This window comes from Monodon monoceros, unplaced genomic scaffold, assembly GCF_005190385.1.
Source record: "Monodon monoceros isolate NGI ecotype Baffin Bay Population unplaced genomic scaffold, NGI_Narwhal_1 Super_Scaffold_3, whole genome shotgun sequence".
Taxonomy (NCBI): domain Eukaryota; kingdom Metazoa; phylum Chordata; class Mammalia; order Artiodactyla; family Monodontidae; genus Monodon; species Monodon monoceros.
Window position 1 is genome coordinate 90538787 of NW_021703780.1, and position 22131 is coordinate 90560917.

Sequence of the window (22131 nt, forward strand, 5' to 3'; positions counted from 1 at the left end):
GCAAAACTGATACTCTACCCATTAAAATCTAATCCTCTCTTTTCTCTCCCTACAATCCTTAGCAACCACCTCTCTACTTCCTCTTTCTATGATTTTGACTATTTAAAATAATTCATATGAGTGGAATCATACAGTATTTTGTCTTTTTGTGACCGGCTTATTTCATCTAGTGTAATGTCCTCAGGGTTCATCCATATTGTAGATATGACAGGGTTTCCTTCTTTTTTAAAGCTGCATAATATCCCACTTTATATATATGCCATGTTTTCTTTTTCCATTCACCCATCAGTGGACATCTGGGTTGCTTCCACCTCTTGCCATTGTGAATGATACTGCAATTTTCATTGGTGTGCACATATTCCTTTGAGATCCTGCTTTGAATTCTTTTGAATACATACCCAGAAGTGGGATTGTTGGATCATATGGTAATTCTGTTTCTAATTTTTTGAGGAACCCTCCATACAGTTTTCCATAATGGCTGCACCATTTTACATTCCAACCAGTAGTGCACAAGAGTTTTAATTTCTTCACATCCTCACCAAAAGTTTGTTATTTTCTGTTATTTTGACAGTAGCTATCCTCTTGGGGCCCAACTTCATTCTTTTGCAGTGGATAGCTAACACCATTTGTTGAACAGACTATCCTTTCCTCATTGTGTAGTCTTGGCACACTTGTCAAAGATCATCTAATCATATACGGAAGAGTTTATTTCTGGGCTCTCTGTTCCATTGGTCTATATGTCTATCTCTGGTTATTATTACTTGTAGTATGTTTTCTGGGGTTTTTTTAAAGATTTTTTTTGACGTGGACCATTTTTAAAGTCTTTATTGAATTTGTTATAATATTGTTTCTGTCCCATGTTTTGGTTTTTTTGGCCATGAGGCACATGGGATCTTAGCTCCCCCACCAGGCATCAAACCCATACCCACTGCATTGGAAGGCGAAGTCTCAACCACTGGACCACCAGGGAAGTCCCACTTGTAGTATGTTTTGAAATCAGGAAGTGTGAGGCCTCCATCTGTGTTCTTTGTTTTCAAGACTGTTTTGGTTATTCAGGGTTCCTTGAGATTCTATATGCATTTTAAGATTTTTTTCTATTTCTGCAAATATTGCCATTGAGATTTTGATAGGGATTGAATTGAATCTGTAGATTATTTGGGGTAGATAGACATTTTAACAATATTAAGTCTTCTAATCCATGAACATGGAATGTCTTTCCATTTATTTGTATCTTCTTTTATTTCTTTTAGCAATGATTTGTAGCTTTCAGTGTACAGGTCTTTCACCTCCTTGGTTGAATTTATTCCTAGGTGTTTTATCCTTCTTCATGCTATTGTAGGTGGGATTCTTTCCTTAATTTCATTTTTAGATGGTTCATTGTTAATGTACTGAAACACAATTGATCTTGTGTTCTCAAACTTTCCTTAAATCGTTCATTAGTTTTAACAGTTTGGAGTTTTTTTGCGTGGCATCTTTAGGGCTTTCTACATACAAGATCATATCATCTGCAAACAGGGACAGTTTTACATCTTCCTTTCCAGTTTGGTCCCTTATCTAACTGCTCTGGCTAGGAGTTGTAACATTAAGTTAAATAGGAGAGGCTAGAGTAGCAATCCTTGCATTGTTCCTGATTTTAGAGGAAAAACTTACACTCTTTCACCACTGAGTCTGATTTTGACTGTGGGCTTTTCATATAGGGCTTTTATTATGTTGAGGCAGTTTTCTTTTATTCTTAGGTTGTTGAGTGTTTTTATCATGAAAGGGTCCTGAATTTTGTCAAATGCTTTTTCTGCATCAACTGAGATGATCATGTGGGTTTTGTCATTCGTTCTGTTAATATGGTGTCTTAACAATGGTTGATTTTCATATATTGAATCATCTTTACATTCGAGGTATGAATCCAACTTAGTTGTGGTGTATAATCATTTCAAAGTGTCATTGAATTCAGTTTGCTAGTATTTTGTTCAGGAATTTTGCATCAATATTCATCAGGTATTGGTCTGTAGTTTTCTTCTCTTGTTGCGATAATGGATTTACTTTTAAACACTGTTAGTGAATAGGTCCTGAGATATAACCTAAGTTTTAAACGTATAAAATGGTATAGGGGCTCTGAAGCTTTGTTCTATATATAATTTCATGTTCAAAAGTAAGTCTGGGAAAAAATGCTTAAGAGAATTTACAATGTTATACAAATAGAAACATCTTAAACACCTCCTTTTGTGTTAAGGAAGTTTCATTCTCTACTCCCAAAGGAGCCAAATGCAGGTTTGAGAAAGGAAAATGTCTTCCCTCTGTGTTTGATATGACAGCTGACATTCTGAGCTTGTGACGTTTGTTTGTTTGTTTAAAGAGTTGTGTATGTGTGTCAAAGAGAATTTTGAATATTTCAATATAATAACCTCAAGTCATATAACTTAAACTAAAATGGAGGCATCACTCATGACAATATTCAAAGTATAGCCCCATAAAAGGTATTTTTTCATGGTAACAGATTGCTTTAGGAGTCTCACATGACTTATTAATACATATTTTACTTCCTGCTGTTTTCTTCAATTCAGTCAAAACAGAAAAATTAGTTGAAATTCCATCTCAGTTACGAAAGGTAGATTTTATTCTCCTAGTTTTCTATTTTGAATTACAATTAAGGAATAACCTGTGGCAGAAATGTTCTTAACTGAACATTTATTGTGACTACTGTCCCTGTTTTAGGATTACTCTATATGGAAACAAAAGAGTGGAATAAACTTGTGGAGTTAATAATATTTGGAAAATGCTATTCTCTGAGGTATGTTTTTATTTTATGGAATTTCTTGATAAAAGTCAAAATCAGATAGGGTTAAATACTGAAAAGTTTTGCATGTCCATGATATATGGTAAACTATCCAGATCAGGGGAGAGGAGAATGTCAGTGTGTTTCTCCCCACAGAGAATAGCAAGGATCCAGCACATACACTTCCTTCTCCCACTTCTGATTTGCCAGATCTGGACTGGATGGTTTTTTAAAACTCCATCTTGTTAGCTGGTAACTTGGTTTGTGTATTTTGTAAAACAAACCAAAAAATGTAGAATTTTTCATTCTTTCTACTAAACTATAACAAATACAGAACTTTAGGACTGACTGTTTGTAGTACTATACTTCTTGGTCCATCACAAGGATAACTGTGTTTTGCAAAGTATGAAGGTAGTAATAGTAGCAAATATGAATTGAGAGCCTGCTGTGTGTTGAACACTAGGGCTTCAAATATATTATATGCTCTATTTTATTGAATCCTTACAGTAATCTTATGAAGATAAAGAAAACACTAGTCACTTAAGTTCCTTCAGTACTGAAAGCTGAAGTGCATTATAACAAGACAAGTGTAAGGAAATATATATCTCTACTTTCCATATCTTAGCAAGTGACTAGAGTAGTCTTGGGAAAGCAAGACAGACACTGGATCCATAATGGCTTTTTACACCTGACTGGAATCCAGAAAACTAGCAGCATTAGCTACTATATGATGTTTACAAGCAGGTGAGCAGTACATATTTGACCTCAGAAGACCTTATCAAAGTCAACAGATGATAGCTAAATAAAATCAAATATCTCCAGCTTTCCTTCTTTTACTTATCCTCCAATAACCACTACATAGCTAAAATTAAATAGATGAGCGATATAAGAAGATGATAATAAATACAATTAACCTTTATGAGAATTTAATATCTGCCGGGCACTACACAAAGAGCTTTACATAGATTCCTTTAATTTTCTCAGTAATCCGGTAAGAGAGATACTTTTTTTTTTTTTTTTAAGAGAGATACTTTTATGACCAACCCTATTTGATGGTTGAAGGAGCTGAGGCTTTAAAAGGTTAAATAACATATTCATGCTGTATAGCCATGACTATTAAGTGGCCATGACATTCCCATGAGATTGATGAAATAATGCATGTGAGATTATATATATATATATATACATGTATAAGTGTATTTGTATTTTTAATGAAGACGAGTAGTGTGGTGGAATAGAGTCCTTTTACAATTTTATTCAGTCAAGATCAGATGTGGCTATGAGAATACAAGAAAAACTGGTATTTTTCTTTTGTAGTTCTGTTAGATTAATTTTTTGCATAAGAATAATTAAGCTAGATCAGGTTTGGCTGAATATTTCTACAGAATGTACCATTTGGAAAAGAAAGAATTCCTAAAAACAAATGAACTATTAATTAAAATATAAATAACTAAAAATGAACTTTGAATCTTTAATAAACTGGCTTTCATGTTTTGCTTTCATGAGGAATTACCTTTTGATTTTTTTGGAGCCATGAACATATGTAGTTTCTAAGTCACCTTTGTTTTTAAAGAAATGACATCTGTGGGCTTTTCTAAGTGTTTCTATTATGTGTGTGTGTGTGTGCGTGTGTGTGTATGTGTGTGTGAATGGGTGTGTATGTACAATGTGTGTTTAATGTTTTTACCCAGTAAGACAAGCGGTCCCAATTTAATTGTAAATGTGAAGGAACACTAAAACTACTTTACTAAGTGTAATAATATATGAAAAGTATTCTACAGTTTAAAAGCTTTAGTTTCTTTGAACATTGTTATTAGATTTATAAGTGATTATGCCTTTTTAGTAGACAAAAGAAAAGCTATAATGTATTAGAAAGTATATGGAATAAACATAATATTTGTCCAAATCTAATTTTCAGGCACATCTCCAGACTGTGATTTGGCTGAAATAACTTATGCCACAGAGCTGTGCGCATGCCTGGAATTGAGAGACACAGGTAAAAGACTCCAAACTGTTTCCTGCCTTTCAAAAACTCCAGGAAACCATCCCTTCAGACTCTGGAATTCTGCACATCTCAACAGAGACCTTGCTTGAATGTTTACATTTTCTGCTTGCTGTCCTTCATACCGCTATATAGTGTTCACCTTTTGTTAACACTTAACAATTATCAGGAGTCGAGCTTGCTCAGCAAGCCAGCATGGCTAGGATGAGCTTTGCTTTAGCAGTTTGCCGAATGGTGCTGAGCTTGCTAATGACTTCATTAACTGGGTCTTCCCTACAAAATAGTGAGTGTCCACAACTTTGTGTATGTGAAATTAGGCCCTGGTTTACCCCGCAGTCAACGTACAGAGAAGCCACCACCGTTGATTGCAATGATCTCCGCTTAACAAGGATTCCCAGCAACCTTTCTAGTGACACTCAAGTGCTTCTCCTACAGAGCAATAACATCGCAAAGACCGTGGATGAGCTTCAGCAGCTTTTCAACCTGACTGAGCTAGATTTCTCCCAAAACAACTTTACAAATATTAAGGAGGTAGGGCTGGCAAACCTGACCCAGCTCACTACTCTGCATTTGGAGGAAAATCAGATTACGGAAATGAATGATTTTTGTCTGCAAGATCTCAGCAACCTTCAAGAACTCTACATCAACCATAACCAGATTAGCACTATTTCTGCTAATGCTTTTTCAGGCTTAAAAAATCTTTTAAGGCTCCACCTAAACTCCAACAGATTGAAAGTGATTGATAGCCGCTGGTTTGATTCAACACCCAACCTGGAAATTCTCATGATTGGGGAAAACCCCGTGATTGGAATTCTGGATATGAACTTCAAACCCCTCTCAAATTTGAGAAGCTTAGTTTTGGCAGGAATGTATCTCACTGATATTCCTGGAAATGCCTTGGTGGGCTTGGATAGCCTAGAGAGCCTGTCATTTTATGATAACAAACTGGTCAAAGTCCCTCAACTTGCCCTGCAAAAAGTTCCAAATTTGAAATTCTTAGACCTCAACAAAAACCCCATCCACAAAATCCAGGAAGGGGACTTCAAAAATATGCTCCGGTTAAAAGAACTGGGAATCAACAATATGGGGGAACTTGTCTCTGTGGACCGCTACGCCCTGGATAACTTGCCTGAACTCACAAAGTTAGAAGCCACCAATAACCCCAAATTATCTTATATCCACCGCTTGGCTTTTCGAAGTGTCCCTGCCCTAGAAAGCTTGATGCTGAACAACAATGCCTTGAATGCCATTTACCAGAAGACAGTAGAATCTCTTCCTAATCTGCGTGAGATCAGTATCCACAGCAATCCCCTGAGGTGTGACTGTGTTATCCACTGGATTAATTCCAACAAGACAAACATCCGCTTCATGGAGCCCTTATCCATGTTCTGTGCCATGCCGCCTGAATATAGAGGGCAGCAGGTGAAGGAAGTTTTAATTCAGGATTCAGGTGAACAGTGCCTCCCAATGATACCTCATGACACATTCCCAAATCATTTAAACATGGATACTGGCACAACAGTTTTCCTAGACTGTCGGGCCATGGCCGAGCCAGAACCTGAAATTTACTGGGTCACTCCCCTTGGAGATAAGATAACTGTGGAAACGCTCTCAGATAAATACAAACTAAGTAGTGAAGGTACACTGGAAATATCTAACATACAAACTGAAGACTCAGGAAGATACACCTGTGTTGCCCAGAATGTTGAAGGGGCAGACACTCGAGTGGTGACAATTAAGGTTAATGGAACCCTTCTGGATGGTACCCAGGTGCTGAAAATATATGTCAAGCAGACAGAATCTCATTCCATTTTAGTGTCCTGGAAAGTTAATTCCAATGTCATGACGTCAAACTTAAAATGGTCATCTGCCACCATGAAGATTGACAATCCCCACATAACATATACTGCCAGGGTCCCGGTAGATGTGCACGAATACAACCTAACACACCTGCAGCCTTCCACAGATTATGAAGTGTGTCTCACAGTGTCCAATATTCATCAGCAGACTCAAAAGTCATGTGTTAACGTCACAACCAAAAATGCCGCCTTCGCGCTGGACATTTCTGATCAAGAAACCAGTACAGCCCTTGCTGCAGTTATGGGGTCCATGTTTGCCGTCATTAGCCTTGCATCCATTGCTGTGTACATTGCCAAAAGATTTAAGAGGAAAAACTACCACCATTCATTAAAAAAGTATATGCAAAAAACCTCTTCAATCCCACTAAATGAGCTGTACCCACCACTCATTAACCTCTGGGAAGGTGACAGCGAGAAAGACAAAGATGGTACTGCAGACACCAAGCCAACCCAAGTTGACACCTCCAGAAGCTATTACATGTGGTAACTCAGTGGATATTTTGCTTCTGGTAGTAAGGAGCACAAAGACGTTTTTGCTTTATTCTGCAAAAGTAACAAGTTGAAGACTTTTGTATTTTTGACTTTGCTAGTTTGTGGCAGAGTGGAGAGGATGGGTGGATATTTCAAATTTTTTTAGTATAGCGTATCGCAAGGGTTTGACACAGCTGGCAGCGTCTCTAGGCTTCCAGTTTGTGTTTGGTTTTTATTCTCATCATTATGATTATGATTTTGTTTTATTTGTTGTGCTAAACTCAATAATGCTGTTCTGACTAAATGCTAAATAAAATGATTAATGACAGGTTGGGGTTCCCCTGTGCTTTTACCAGTAGCATGACCCCTTCTTCTGAAGCCATGAGCAGACAGTACCATGTCCTCCAAAAAACTAACACACAGTTGTGAAGCAGCATTGAACTTTTTGTAGCAATTTGGTCTACAGACTTGTAACTGGAGAAGCTAAGGCTAGACTTGTTACCTTTGTTGAATGATGTTAGTTGACTGTACTGTAATGTTGTATCAACTGAATTGAATGTTTGCTTTTGAACAACGACTTTTTTTTTTTTGTAATAGTTAAAAGGCTTAGAACAAGCTAACAGGCAATAGAAATATGTATATCAGATTTTTTAATGTAACTAACTACATGTTAATTGTTACCTTATTCTTTTTATCTTTAGTAGACACTTTTAAAAGACAATAATTTTGTTGTGTTTAACTCACCAACATGTGGTGTATAATGAAGACAGAACTATATAATAAATTAGTTTTGTTCTGATTTTTTTTAGAACACTTGCAATAATGTATCATTTATAGTTCTTTCTAGTTGCAGTGGTGATATTTTTCACATTCCCCAAAACAACCACCAAAATAAATTACCTATATAGCATGTTGCTTTTTAAAACTAGGCCCTAAAAAGTTTTGAATTCTTTTTCTAAGGGAAGAAATAAATATTTTAATGAAGATATTTTACTGAATAGGATTTCTATATTTTAAATATTACTGACCAGACCTAATGGAAGGAAAAGTTCATTTGAAGAAAAAAGGTATATTACTGTATCCCATGTATAGCTAAACGTGGTAAAAGAGATATATACAGTGGATATGTCACATTCCTTTTCTGTAAGGGTCTTGTTAAAATTTGATTTTTTTTTTAGTAGTATCATATTCCCCATCAAAGTCTAAATCATGCTGCTATGTAATATTCCAAAATGTATTACATGTTATTCCTCTTTTAACAGCTGTCATTACGCCTAGATCCATATTAGTCCACATATCAGTGGGGAGATATCTGCTGAGACAAGTAAATGATTAATAGAAAACAGAACAACTTCTCTATGGTTGGCATTTTTCATCCAAATAATATACAGAAACAGTTTTGCAGAATTAAGTGTTTCACGGGTAATGTGTGTGAAATTTACAACAGAAGGAGCTAGATTTAGGTAGGATCCCAGTTCCACAAAGTGGGGGAGGGGGAAGATTTAAAGGTATAGGTGGAGGAAAAAGGACCCACTTGAAAATGCAGGTTGATAAAAAAGAGAAACTTTTTTAAAAGGCTGCTCTAGATGGCACCTGCTTCCACAGACATGCTATCACACCAGGAACGATGAAATTGTAAAAAGGGACTGAGAGCAAGCAGGTGCCAGCTGAGCAAAAGCAAGGAAAAGGGAGAAAGAAAGCGCAGGCAAGGAAGGATGAAGGATTTCTTTCTTGGTAAAATTCCTTGTTTCATGAATCGCTTAGGAAAAAAATCGTCACCTTCCTTCCCATTTCTAAGGTGGAGAAAAGAACTTCAAATGCTGAAGCAAGTAAGCTGCACAGGAAAACAACGAGTGTCTGAACTAGGAGCATCTTTGTCCACAGCCTACATTTGTTGGCAGAAAAACCTAGGCCCAGGGAAGAATTGTAACTTGCCCCCGTCAGACTCCTGCCCATTGAGAACTCTGCCCTCCCTCTATTGCTCTGGGTCTAGCAGCCTTCTAGGTTGCTGTGCAGAGCTTATCTTTTTCAGTTCTCAACAACTGTTGGTGACCTTGCTCCAAAAATGCACTATATCCTCAAGTTCTCATTTATTCAGGACATATTTTAGCACAAGGGCAGAGCAGAGGGTCAGGAAAGCTTCTACATTGCCGAGTACATGTGGGAAACATCGAGAATTAGAGATGCCTTGGATGCAACCATGGGCAGGGGTCGGGGTGGGGGTGGGGGTTTCCTGTTGGGGATTCTTGTCTTCAGATATCTACAGAGAGTAGTGGACTATCGAAGAAAAACAGTGAAAGGGGAATGACACCGAAGCATTAGGCCCAGAGCAGGGAGCCCAGAGCAGGGAGGAGGCATTGTTTATCCCATAAAGCATAGATTTGAACCTGGCACATAATCAACACTCAAATATTAGTGGAATAAATGAAAACAAAAAACAAAAAAAACAACCATTTCTCTATTCTGGATATATAGCAATCACCAGGAAATCCACGTGTTTTTTTGCCAACTACCTTTTGCCAGGCCACTTTGGGGGGAAAAATATCCCTTTTATTCCTCCTCCAATAAAATATTTGAGCTTCTTTTTCCTTGTCCGTGCTACTTGGTTTGGTTTTCGGTTGATAGAAAGCAAAATGGCATAGCACTTCTTTTTTCCCTAGCCAACTATTGCCTCATTTGTACTTAATTTAATTTGATAAGTTCGACAGCCAGTAAAATTAGACATCATACTAGGTCCTGATTGGTAATGGAGGTTATGTCACCTTTACCAATGAAGTGACTATTATAGGTCACTTTCTAATTTCATATTTTCCCTTTTGCTTCGGGCTGCCCTCAGGGCATATAATGTATCTCTAACCTGATTTTACAAGGTTATTTCTGGATCAGCTTCTTAAAACAGGCATTCCTAAATTTGCCTGTTTAATTAATGAGAAACTGAACTGATGCCATGAATATAAAAACAAATGCAATGTTTGATTATCAAATTCTCTAATTTGGCTGTGTGATTGACAAAAAGGAGTCATCTCCATTCTTTCACAAACAAACAATACTGAAGTCCATTATTTTCTCTCATGTGTTTTTCTATTTATTCATTCCTTTATTTGCCAAGGACACCACAATCAGTCCTTTACTTGGTGTTTGCTTCCTCTCTCTGTATTCATCTTCCAGGGCATTTTCTTTTCTTCATTACTGGAAAAAAACATTACACACCCCTAACACTTTGCTGGGAAAACCATGCTTTCTGCCTTTCTATTCACTGATAAGGGGATTTTAACTATTTCTGATGCATTCTAACTACAACTGAAAATGCTTTCTTCACCTCAGTTCTTTCACTCTCACCCTGCTTGCAAATAGAGTTTTATTATTATTCATAAGGGATTACTTGGAGGAAAAATATTTCTTAAAAGATGAATTTGAGAGTCATCATCCATCCAGAGCTCTGGAATGAGTTTGGCATAGAATCTCTGCAGGACTTGATCTAATCTGGTGTGGGCATGATTTCTCAGTCCTCCCCCCCCCCCCCCTTTGCAGTGATACCAGCACCAGCTCCTTCTCTCTGTACTCCAAGTTAGGAAGTTAGGGTATGTGGTAAGAATAAGGAGATGGCAAGGGAACTCATTTTTGTACCTCCTGGTTCAGCATTGCCCAGCACACGTTAACAGAACTAAATGGGTTTCTTGTATTGTAGAACTCCTCAGAGACTTGATGGTACTAATATTAATTACATAGCATTTCCCACAGCTGTTTGACCATTAGTATATTTCAGGCTACTATTCTGTACTACAGATCCTGAGAAACTGAGGATTTAATTTAATCTCCAAAACAGTCCTGATAAATTGGCTATTATTCTTCGCAATTTACAGAAAAGACAACCAGGGCCCATAGGAGTAATCATTTGGTGACACCGTACAGTTCTTTAAGTGGGTGATCATGATGGGGCCGTCACTTCCAGTTTCCTCTCCATCCATCCAGCACCCTTCTAAGGTGGAGGTGGGAGTATCTACAGTAGGTGAGAGGCTGGAGGTCACAGAGCACCTGGGGAAAGCAGAGTAAGTACATACAGGAGAACCCATGGGAGATGACACTGAAAACTTTCTCTATGTCTTAATGTTCTTCTCTCTTCCCCTTTAAAGATTTATGTGCTGGGAAATTCTAAACTACCCATCAAAACTGTGTTCACATCAGGCTAAATTTTAATTCTAAACTTCAGTTCTCCTATACTCTCCTCTCTGTTACCTGCTCAGAAAATCTGAAAGATTTTGTGGAGGAAATGCCAAGCTCATTCTTTCCTTAGCAGTAAATCATGGAAGGCGTATGTAAAATTAGTAACAAACTCAATGTTTAGCTCCAAAGCTTAAAGGGGCAAATGTGAAATTCATATAACTGGGCAGTTGCAAGGGTGTATATGACATACCTGGAAACAAATGGCTTTTGTACAATCACCAAGTTTGTGGAGTTGGTGGGATATTTTTATTCAGGGTTCCCTCTGTTCCCCAGAAAAAAATTCTATCCAGAGGCCGTAACACATTAAAAGGATGTCTTTCTTATTTTTAAAATAAATGTGATAGCCCTCCTGACATACTCCAATTTTGTCAGTTACATTCTACTTAATATGAAGCAAAACCAGTTTCACTCACTTCATGAAAGTAGCTCTGGGTGCACAGTGGATCAGACCATGCAGTCCTCTCCTTTCCACCTTGCCTCCCTCCCTCTCTCCCATAAGATTAAACTGACAAGGTAAATTTCAGCCTGGGCCCTGACAAAATGGTCATGAATTCCTAATGGGGGGCTGCCCTGAATTACGTAGCATTTTAATGGGAATTAGGTATATTAGTAAGACAGTCTGCACCGCAGCCTGTCTTACTAACATAAACAAGACAGGGTGGTCCTGGAGGGAAGAAAAACAAATTTACAGTGGTGACTTATGAAAGAAAAAGGAGGGAGAAACATTTTTTGTGTACATAGCCCTCTGCTAGGAACTTCACATAGATCATTTACATTTAATCCTTTTAATTGACCCGCCTCCCCCAGGGAGTGGGTACAGGGCAGGTACCATTGTCCCTCCATTAGAGAGGAGAAAAATGAATACTCAGCCTCAGAGATGCAAGCAATTTACCTGAAATCACACAGCTTGTAAAAGGCAGAACTTAAACTTGAGGTCTATATGCATAAAACTTATTGTTTTTCCATTATAAAATGGTCTGCAGGCTAAATCTGGACCAGGAGTGTAGAACACAGAGCCCAAAAGCCAATTTGGCACTTGAGATAGAAGGAAAAATGGAGCAAAGAGAGGCACTGCCCAGAAGTGAGGACTCAGAGTACAGGGGTCTAATTTAAGACCCAAACCTGAGATCAATATACGGAAATAATACTAAGTCAGAGAGAGGAAAAAGTAAGGGACTATTTGTGATCACAAATACATGCAAGCAAATGGAAGACACCGAAGCTGAAGAAGAAAAAAACAGTTTAAAAAAAGGGGGAGGGTAGTCTGGGTAGGGGTGGAACTCAGAGTATGGTTATTTCTATGAAATAGGTATATCATTTTTTTACATGGAGAAACTGAGCCTCAGTTCATCAGTCCTAATTTGAAGTCAAATCTTGAAGCCAAGATTTCAACCCTGGCTGTCAGACTCTAAGGCCCGAGACTAACCACTAAACTGTTCTGTAGCTAAAAGGCACCCAGAGGACTGGGCTGGCCATCTCATTTGCTTGATTGATTTAGTTCTTCCCTGAGAGCAGCAAGAAAAAGGGTAGGTTTCATGACCTTGTAAGGATCTTGCAAGGACCTTCCTACAAAAGGTGTATAAACCTGGGATTAATGCCACAGGCTTTGGTGGGGAGAAAAATTCTGCCTCAGTCTTTTTCTTTTGTAACCATTAAGGTCTGCCTCACATTTTAATCATTTCTCTGATCTGTTTTACACCACATCACCCAGAGCAAAGACTTGTTCTGGTTCTCAGTGTAATCTAATCTTAACTTTCCTGTAAATCATTCCAGCGGACCAGTGTGTGTGTATGGGAGGAGGGTGGAGGTGGAGGAGGTTTTCAGGTGGATAAACTCCCTGGGGTACCTTTAAGTGAAGAGTTTTTATGCCATATCTTTGTGATCTCAATAGCCCTTCATTTTAAAATATATTGCTTTCTATCTTATAAGAAGCAAATTGGTTTAAATACCTTCTACTCTACTGATAAAACTATGAAAAAAAGGCCACTATGAATATTAACTAAAAATGTATGCTCCTGTATTATTTTTCCTCTTGTTAGAATATCACACATAACAATGCTCTATTTCACCAAATTTTATTCTAACTGGCTTTGGTGTACCCCTGCCATCATAAGATAGTTCATATCTGCCATTCATTTTTAAATGTTATTTTTTTTCTTCGATTATGACACTAATATATGTTCACTATAGACAATCTGGAGAAAAATGGTAAGAAAAAGTAGTGTTTATCAAAATAACCAAGTGAGATATTGGTGTACTTTCTTCTAGCCTTTTTTCCCTCTGTGTGTATATTTATATATGTATATATACAATAATTATAAAATATATATATTTATGAATATAGAATTAGAACCCTGATATATGTGATTTTGTATACTGGTTTTTTTTTCTTCATGCAAAAAATAAGCATCTTCTCGTATTATTTATTAAATTCTCTTGGAAAGCCTGTTGTTAAAGTCTGTATAATCATATGGGTATCCAGTGGTTGAAAAATTCCTTCCTTTGGGGGCACTTTTCTTCTACTACATCAAGCACTAGGGGCATAAAAATAAGCATCCCATGCCCATGCTCTCCAGTGCACAGTCACAAAGAAAGATGAACATCCACATAAGTGATCACCCGGTATAAGAGCTGTCACCAAGAGGATGAAATCGTGGCATGAAAGCACAGGGAAGAGAACCCTGGTCAGCTGGGGAGCTCAAACTTCAAATCTTACTACCTAAGCTCAGAATTAAAAGATGAGGTGAGGGCCTTCCCTGGTGGCGCAGTGGTTAAGAATCCGCCTGCCAAGGCAGGGAACACGGGTTCGAGGCCTGGTCCGGGAAGATCCCACATGCCGCGGAGCAACTCAGCCCGTGTGCCACAACTACTGAGCCTGCTCTCTAGAGCCCGCGAGCCACAACTACTGAAGCCCTCACGCTTAGAGCCCGTGTTCCTCAACAAGAGAAGCCACCGCAATGAGAAGCCCGGGCACCGCAACGAAGAGTAGCCCCCTCTCTCTGCAACCAGAGAAAGACTGCGCAGCAACGAAGACGCAACACAGCCAAAAATAAATAAATAAATTTATTTAAAAAATGATGAGGTGAGCATTCAAGGAGACAACATTCAGAGGGAGGGTGTTCTGGGTGAAAGAAGCAAATCCCCGTGATCACAGAGCTTCCGATGACATGGAAGAAAGCTTCTCAGAGGAGCTGGGGATTCTGGAGGCATTCTGGCGATGAGGAAAGGGCTACTAAAAATACAGAGTAACTAAATAGGAAGCTGTGGCAGGAGGAAAGTTTTTGTGCAGAGATGAGAAGGTGAGGCTGAGTAATACAAGGGGGCTATGGGCCCCAGAAGGAGCTTTGCTCCCAATTTAAATTCTTTTAGCCATTCCACATAATGCCTTCCTGGTGAGATAAGAGAAGCTTGCAAGAGCAACTTGATAAACCTCCCAAGCCCTGGGGCTTCAATATGGAATCTCAACTGCAGAAATACATAAAACCCAAGCATTAAACAAATGAGAGATTGCCCTAATTGCATATGTCTACCCATCAGTGGCCTGCAGTTAGTTCAGGTTTCCTTTGGGGATTGTGGTGTCAAGGAAATAGGAAGTGCGTGTTTGGAAAATGGAAACTGATTATGTGAGATCTTAAAGCACAAAAATTCTCTGTTCAACTTGCTCCTTACCCACTAAATACAAATATTTCTGGTTCTCTTGTTTAGAAAAAAACCTGATTTTTTAACCTAAGAAACTAGGCCTTGGGCTGGGAATAGCAATAAAGAACAAGCCATACTTTGACACATCTACCTCCAGACTCACACACTGCACCCCTCTTTGTTCCCCAAGTAAAAGAGGTCAAAAACACTGTAGTGTAACCTAATACAAAATACTTCTGAATCTAGAATCCATTCATATGGGATTAATTCCTGAGAATAGAAATTCATGACAGCAAGAAGAGTTTGGTAGAGAAGTTTCATTTTCCTAATTCTGCTCTTAATAAGTATATTAGTGGGACATAATATTTAGTAGTGTTTTTTTCATTGGGAGATTTTTCCAAGCCTATTTTCACATTCCCTCAACTCACCCTCTGAATTATTGGTCTTTCTCTGGAGAAAGATTCAAATAACCATTCTACAGATATCTTCATTCCAATCTGTTTTCCCCAGACAGACAACGTAAGTTATAGTTATCTTCCCATTAGGTACATAAATTGAGACAAGCAGTTTTGTAGACAATGAAAAACACCGGGCAGTCCTAAAGTCAATAGCAGTTTGTTGAATGAGTGAATTCATTCACAATTTTGACTTTGGAGTGAAAAAGACGTTTTTGCTAGGAGCAGATTCATCTTCCTAGTTAGATTTTGTTTTGGCTGGTAATAGATTTTTGGACTGCTGCAGGGAGCAAGATGGCATTTGGTTGATTTGGGGAACAGACTGCATTTCTTGTATTTTCTATTTTTCTTCTGTATTGAGGACTGGGAAACGTTGCCTTAACTTCAATCCAAGTTTCTGGATATCATGCAACGTAGGACATCTGCTTGAGCTGAGCCACTTTTGGTGACCCAGGATTGTTGCGATTCCCTGAACACACCACACAACAGCTTACAGTGTCTGGGCATACAGCTAGCAACTGTCAGTGGCTCTGGTAGCCTCGAGTACTCCCCATGCAGATGAGCACATATGCTTTAGAGTCCAGTGGAGTGCACCTTCCCAGTTCCCAAACTCTGGAAGCCTTAGTCAAAATAGCATAGCCACCTTTTTGTTTTTGTTTTTGTTTTTCCCACAAAGCCTTGTGCTTTGCAGACAAGCAGAAATTCATATACAATCTCCCTCAGGTTTCACAACTGCCAATAGGCAGGCTGGGGAAGAGTTTTGTTAAGAGTAATGCCACTAGGGGAGAAATGGAAAGAAAGCCATGCAATGCAGTGACTGTAGAAATGCCAAACAATGGGGACAATGTAGACAGAAAACTGCTTAGGGGCAGAGTGCAGAGAGACAACCGCCTCCCTAAAAGCTCTGTACCATGCAACAATGGTAGAAGCAGAGAAAGGACAAAGTTTGCTGGAAAAGAGCCTCTTAAATTGATCTTTTGTGAATCGGTCTCCTTTTCCCCCCTTTTTTCTCATTTTCTCCAAGCAAAGCACTCTGACATTTCTACAGTCACTCCTAGCCCCTCTCTCACTTGGGTTTTCTCCTGGGGAGTGAAGAGAACTTCTAGTTGAACCTAGAAGAGTAGACGCAGGGTCCTAGTCATTAAGTTATCTTTTAAATTGTGAGACAGGGAAAGATACCAACTTGGCCAAATCTCCCCATCCAGTGAGTAGAGAAACTGAAACAAGAACCACGGTCTCCTGAATTTCAGAAACAGGCAAACTTCAGCTTCCCCCCCAAATTTTCCCACCTTGCATCAAAAAGATAATTGTATCAGGCTTATTTCATTTAGTCTGTCAAGGACAAATAATCTGTGGTCATATAGTGTTCTGGTTATGAAAGTGCTGCTTTTAACTCCTACAATATAGGTGGGAAATTCCTTTCTGTTTTTAACCTCAACACCTTGCCCATATCAACTGTGCTGAGCAAAACCACAGGTAGCACCCCCGCCCCAAGGCCAATTCTATTCTTGAAAAGAAGCATTTTTTTCAAAATATAGGGGACTTCATCTTTTTTTTCTACCATCTTGCTAAGGAAGAAGATGACGACAGAAATAATCCATCATAATCTGTTCAGATGACAAAGCACTCTGTTTCCCATGCAATCACTTTTAGCCTGGATCATGAGTGAAAATGGTAGCTATCACAGAGAAAAGAACTATGAATCTGAAAAGGTTCAGCTCTCACCTATAGAATCCCCAAAACCAGCCTAAATTCATGAGCCATAAAATATATCTGACATGTTACCAAATCCTCCCCAGGCTCAAAGTTCAAAGGGTCTTCGAACCTCACTATACACACTTTCTGAGGAATTTCAAATTTAGGATGAAATGCGGTCTTCTGATGGAATGATACACATGGTAGCCACAGAGAGTTCCTTTCACTCCACACAGATCCTTTCCCTTAATAAATATTTATTGAGCATCTACTGTGTGCTGGATATGATCAAAGGGTAGTTGCATTTACCAGTTAAGGCCAAGCAGCATGCTAGGGAGGACTGACGTTACCTCAGAGATGCAGGGGAAAGGAAGAAACACGCTCCAGATCTCAGTCACCAAAAGGGAGTCCAGAAGGGCATCCTTGATTCAAGCGGCTGCCACTTTGACCTCAGAAAAAAATGTCAACGGGATTTAAAGAAAGGAGAGGTCACTTAGAAGTGTGGGGAGCAGGAAAGGAGGAATTACTTTTGTGGAAGCAGTTAGATAGGAGGCAACATTGTGAGAGGGCATCAGAGAACGAAGAACATTTGAACTCGGGAAAGAGGGGAAGGAGTGAGGAAAAGCATGAGGCAAAAGAAGTCTGAAAGAAAATGTAAATTATGGGGTACTTGCAATAGTGCTTGCAGCAGTAATTAGTTCCATTTGCTGGATCAGGGGAGAGAGGTGGTAAAAATAACAACCTTTTATTGAGCCTTTACAACGTTGTAGGCGTAAAATTGTGCATTTTATATGCATAATTTTAATTAATCTTCAAAACAACCCCCAGGAGATAGGTTCCATTGTTTGCTCCATGAGAAAATAGGAGGTTTGGAAAGATTAAGCAATTTGCCCGAGGTCATCCAAGAGGCAGAATCAGATATTTAATCCCAGAATCTATGCATCTATGCTCCTAAACAGAACACTATTCTAGAATTTGATTGTAAGAAAACTTAAGTGCGTAGTGAATGCTGAAGACTTTATCCACAAGTGTTGGGGAGCTGGTGAAGGGTTTTGAACAATAACACAATCAATGTCATTCTTCAGGAAGGCAGAGACCCAAATAAGCGTCCAAAATACACACAAAAAAGACCTCCTAGAATTTATACAGAGAGTAAAAAAAAGTACAGCTTTCAAGAACAAAGGCTCTTTCCCAACCTCAACTACCATTAAGGAATTGAAGCAGTCAGCAAGAGTCTCCACCCTTCCTCACCCCCATTTCATGCATAGCTCCAGGTCATCAGACTTTGGGCACCAGAACAAAGGAGGCTGGAGGGACAGGTGACTCAAATCCTCACAGGTGGTTGATGGAAGGTTCAACACACAAATTGCCTCACCTTTTAAAGCTGTATAGAAACAAAAATCAATCACCTATAGAGGTGGTACACAGGTTGGAGATTATCTAGGGCAAATGATTAATCTCAGTGTGTATCCCTACTACCCCCTCACCCCCTTTCTGCCTCAGGAGTATGAACTGTTTGGCTTTTCAAAACTGACAAAAAAAAAAGGGTGCACTTTTTACAGCAACTTGACACGACAAAATGTGTGTTAAGAATTTCTTCATCAGAAAAATAAAAGAGATAAACAAATTACTTTTCAAACTTAAAAAGAATCTATTGATACTTGGTGAATTACCCATTTCAGTGCTACCAGATACATATGCTAAAGCTCCTTAAGAAGTTCCCATTGATATAGGAGAGACCCACATGTTTGGCATCATGTGTCAACTTATTTATTTCTTCTCTATAATTGGTATCTTTAAAATCACTTTCATGGGAAATTGCCTATTCAGTTACTGGAATTTGAAATCTCATGGGCAGTTATCTTGGCATCTTGGCATATGTGGTGAAATACTGTCATAAAGGAACAGGAAGATTAGATCATGGGTTATATAATTCATTCATTCATCACTAAATAAATCTTTATTGAGCCCCTACTATCTGTCAGGCACTGTGCTGGGTGCTGGGGACACAAGAAGAACAAAGCATATTTGGTTCCTGCCCCCCTTGAACTTTTATGTTCTTGACGGGCAACCAGAGATAAATAAGTTAAATAATTAGTTAATAATTTCAGCTTATGATAAGTGTTTTAAAGAAAATGAAAGTACTGAATAAAAATAACTCGTGTGGGAGAAAGAGGGCGGTCTGTTCCTTTCCCTCAGCATGGCTACCTACAGTACATTGTAGATCCTGCTAATATGAGAAGACTTAATACCCTGGGTGCTGGCATTATAGCAGGAGCTGACTGTACTCTGATGAGGATGCTTTGTTACTGAAATATCTCCCTAGCAAACGATGCACAGCAGCTTTCAAATGGCATTTCCATTCATCACTGCAGCACTTCTGAGAGGCAGGAGAGAGATTCAAGCCTCATTACCTCTATTTAAAAAAGAGAGGAAGGGCAATGACTAGAAAACTACCCCCAGCCAAATACCAAGGAGCAGAGCAGCTGTAGGGTTGATTCAGTGGCGAGCTCAACTCCCCCGTTCCTAGCTGTTTCCACTAGTCTGTTCGTTCTCTCCTTCAGTGTAAGTTAGGAACTCACACATGCCTGGAGGTGTTGGAAATAAACCAGCTCAAACTATAACTCAGCAAAAAGGGCTAATTTGTTACACCAAGAAAATTGTTCCCAGTAGTCATTAATATGAAATTTGATTACCTAAACTTATAAAATATCCTATGTGAGAAATCTAATAAGTGGAATCACAGACTGAATAATTTTCTTGAATATTTTGCCTGGCTTTTTCCCTCCTTCACAATAACAACAACAAACAAATAATAACCTTCCACTGGAAATTTCTTTGATGTCATAGCTGCCACATCAAGTGGAATGTATTATAAGGCAAAGTCATTACGAACCATACCCGGAAGAAAAGATTCAGTTATTCAAACATACAAGGGACATTAGAGAATCATAAATGAGTGTTCTGGAAGGGATGAAGAAGAATCAAAGAACAGTTAAAATCTTTAACATTCCAGACACGGTTTGAAGCCAAGAAAAGTAAAATGACTTAGCAAAGGTCACACAACTACTGAACCAGAACTCAAATTTCAGTTTCTTGATTCTCAATCCAGTGCTCTGTTGCAGGTATTAGAAACTCTACTCAACAGTCAACATATCTCTGGGACACAGTGAAGACAGAGACAGTGTGGCTTAAGAAAGCCGAGGACATTTTATTTATCTCATGATGTCAACACAGCAACCTGTAGGTAAGCAGGGCAATGACTCAATGACTAAAATGCCTTATACTTTTCACGTTTTTAAATTTTTGCCATACTTAAGATATAGACAAAACCTGCGAGAATAGTACCGAAAAATTCCCGGATACCTTTTACCCAGATCCTCCAAATGATAACATTTTACTACATTTGTTTCATTCTCTCTGTCTCTCTCTTCTGAACTGTTTGTTTCTTATGTGATGTTCCTTCATCCTTAAATAATTCACTGTGCATTTCTCAAAAATAAGAAAATTCTCTTAAGTATTCTAAGCAAAAAAAATAAGAATATTCTTGTACATGACCACAGTACAATTTATAAAATCAGGGCCATTGATATTGATAAAATACTATTATCCAATCTAGAGCCCTTATTCAAATTTTTTTTCAGTTGCCTTAATAATGTTCTTAATAGCAAAATAAAAACTCAAGATCATGTATTTCTTTTAGTTTTCATGTATTTTTAGTCTCCTTTATTCTGGAATAGTTACAGTTCTTGAATCTTCCTTTGTATTTCACGACATTGACATTTTTTAAGAGGACAGGCCAGTTGTTTTACAGAGTGTCCCTCAATTTGGTTCTGTCAGTTTTTTTCATGATTAGATTCAAGTTATGCCCTTGTGGCAGGAATACACTGAGATCCTCTCAGTGCCTCACATTGGAAAGCAGATGATATGTCCCATTGACCAATTAGATAATTTGCTTAAGGTGATGGCTACCAGATTTCTCCACCGTCAAGCTATACTCTTTTACCCTTTGTAATGTCCTTGTAGGGAGATACTTTGAGACTATGTAAACTCCTGTTATTCCCAAATTTTTACCCCCTGGTGTTAGCATCCACTGAACTTTCTTGCTTGAATCAGCTCTTATTATGATGTTTGCCAAATAATGATTTTATGATTCTATCCTCCCTTCTTCATTTATTAGTTGGATTTGACTGTAGGAAGAACTTTCCCTTCTTATTTATCGGTTTGTTGTTTCTTTATCAGTGGACTCATGGATCCTTACTTTATTGAATAGGTAGTAATCCTTTATAATCATTTATTGTCTCGATTTGGCTATTGGGAGTTCCTTCAAGCTGGCTCCTGTGTCCGTTTGACCTACTCCCATAATTTTTTTAATATAAATTAATTTATTTTATTTATTTATTTTTGGCTGTGTTGGGTCTTCGTTGCTGCGGGCAGGCTTTCTCTAGTTGCAGCGAGCAGGGGCTACTCTTCATTGCAGTGCGCGGGCTTCTCATTGCGGTGGCTTCTCTCGTTGTGGAGCACAGGCTTTAGGTGCACGGGCTTCAGTAGTTGCGGCACGCAGGCTCAGTAGTTGTGGCTCACGGGCTCTAGAGCACAAGCTCAGTAGTTGTGGCGCATGGGCTTAGTTGCTCCGCGGCATGTGGGATCTTCCCGGACCAGGGCTCAAACCCGTGTCCCCTGCATTGGCGGGTGGATTCTCTACCACTGCGCCACCAGGGAAGCCCCTACTCCCATCATTTTTTGAGTACTCAAAGAAATTCACTCTTTTAAGGGTTTACAGATATTAAGCAATTGAGCTGTAAGAAGCAGACCCTGAGGCAGCAGGACAGGAATAAAGACACAGATGTAGAGAATGGACTTGAGGACACAGGGAGGGGGAAGGGTAAACTGGGACGAAGTGAGAGAGTAGCAATGACATATATACACTACCAGGTGTAAAACAGATAGCTAGTGGGAAGCAGCCTCATAGCACAGGGACATCAGCTCAGTGCTTTGTGACCACCTAGAGGGGTG

General features: G+C 38.8%; 2 protein-coding genes across 6 annotated transcripts in view; one reads left to right on the forward strand and one right to left on the reverse strand.

Moving 5' to 3' along the window:
• LRRN1 (leucine rich repeat neuronal 1) overlaps positions 1 to 7907 on the forward strand; it is a 37158-nt gene extending 29251 nt beyond the window's left edge. The window contains exon 2 of the mRNA XM_029241882.1: positions 4689 to 7907. Coding sequence (XP_029097715.1) covers positions 4968 to 7118 — 2151 coding nt within the window. The 5' untranslated portion in view covers positions 4689 to 4967 and the 3' untranslated portion in view covers positions 7119 to 7907. The remainder of the gene's footprint in view (positions 1 to 4688) is intronic.
• Positions 1 to 22131, reverse strand: part of CRBN (cereblon) — a 950388-nt gene that overhangs the window by 589020 nt on the left and 339237 nt on the right. The gene's annotated exons all lie outside the window — the stretch shown is intronic.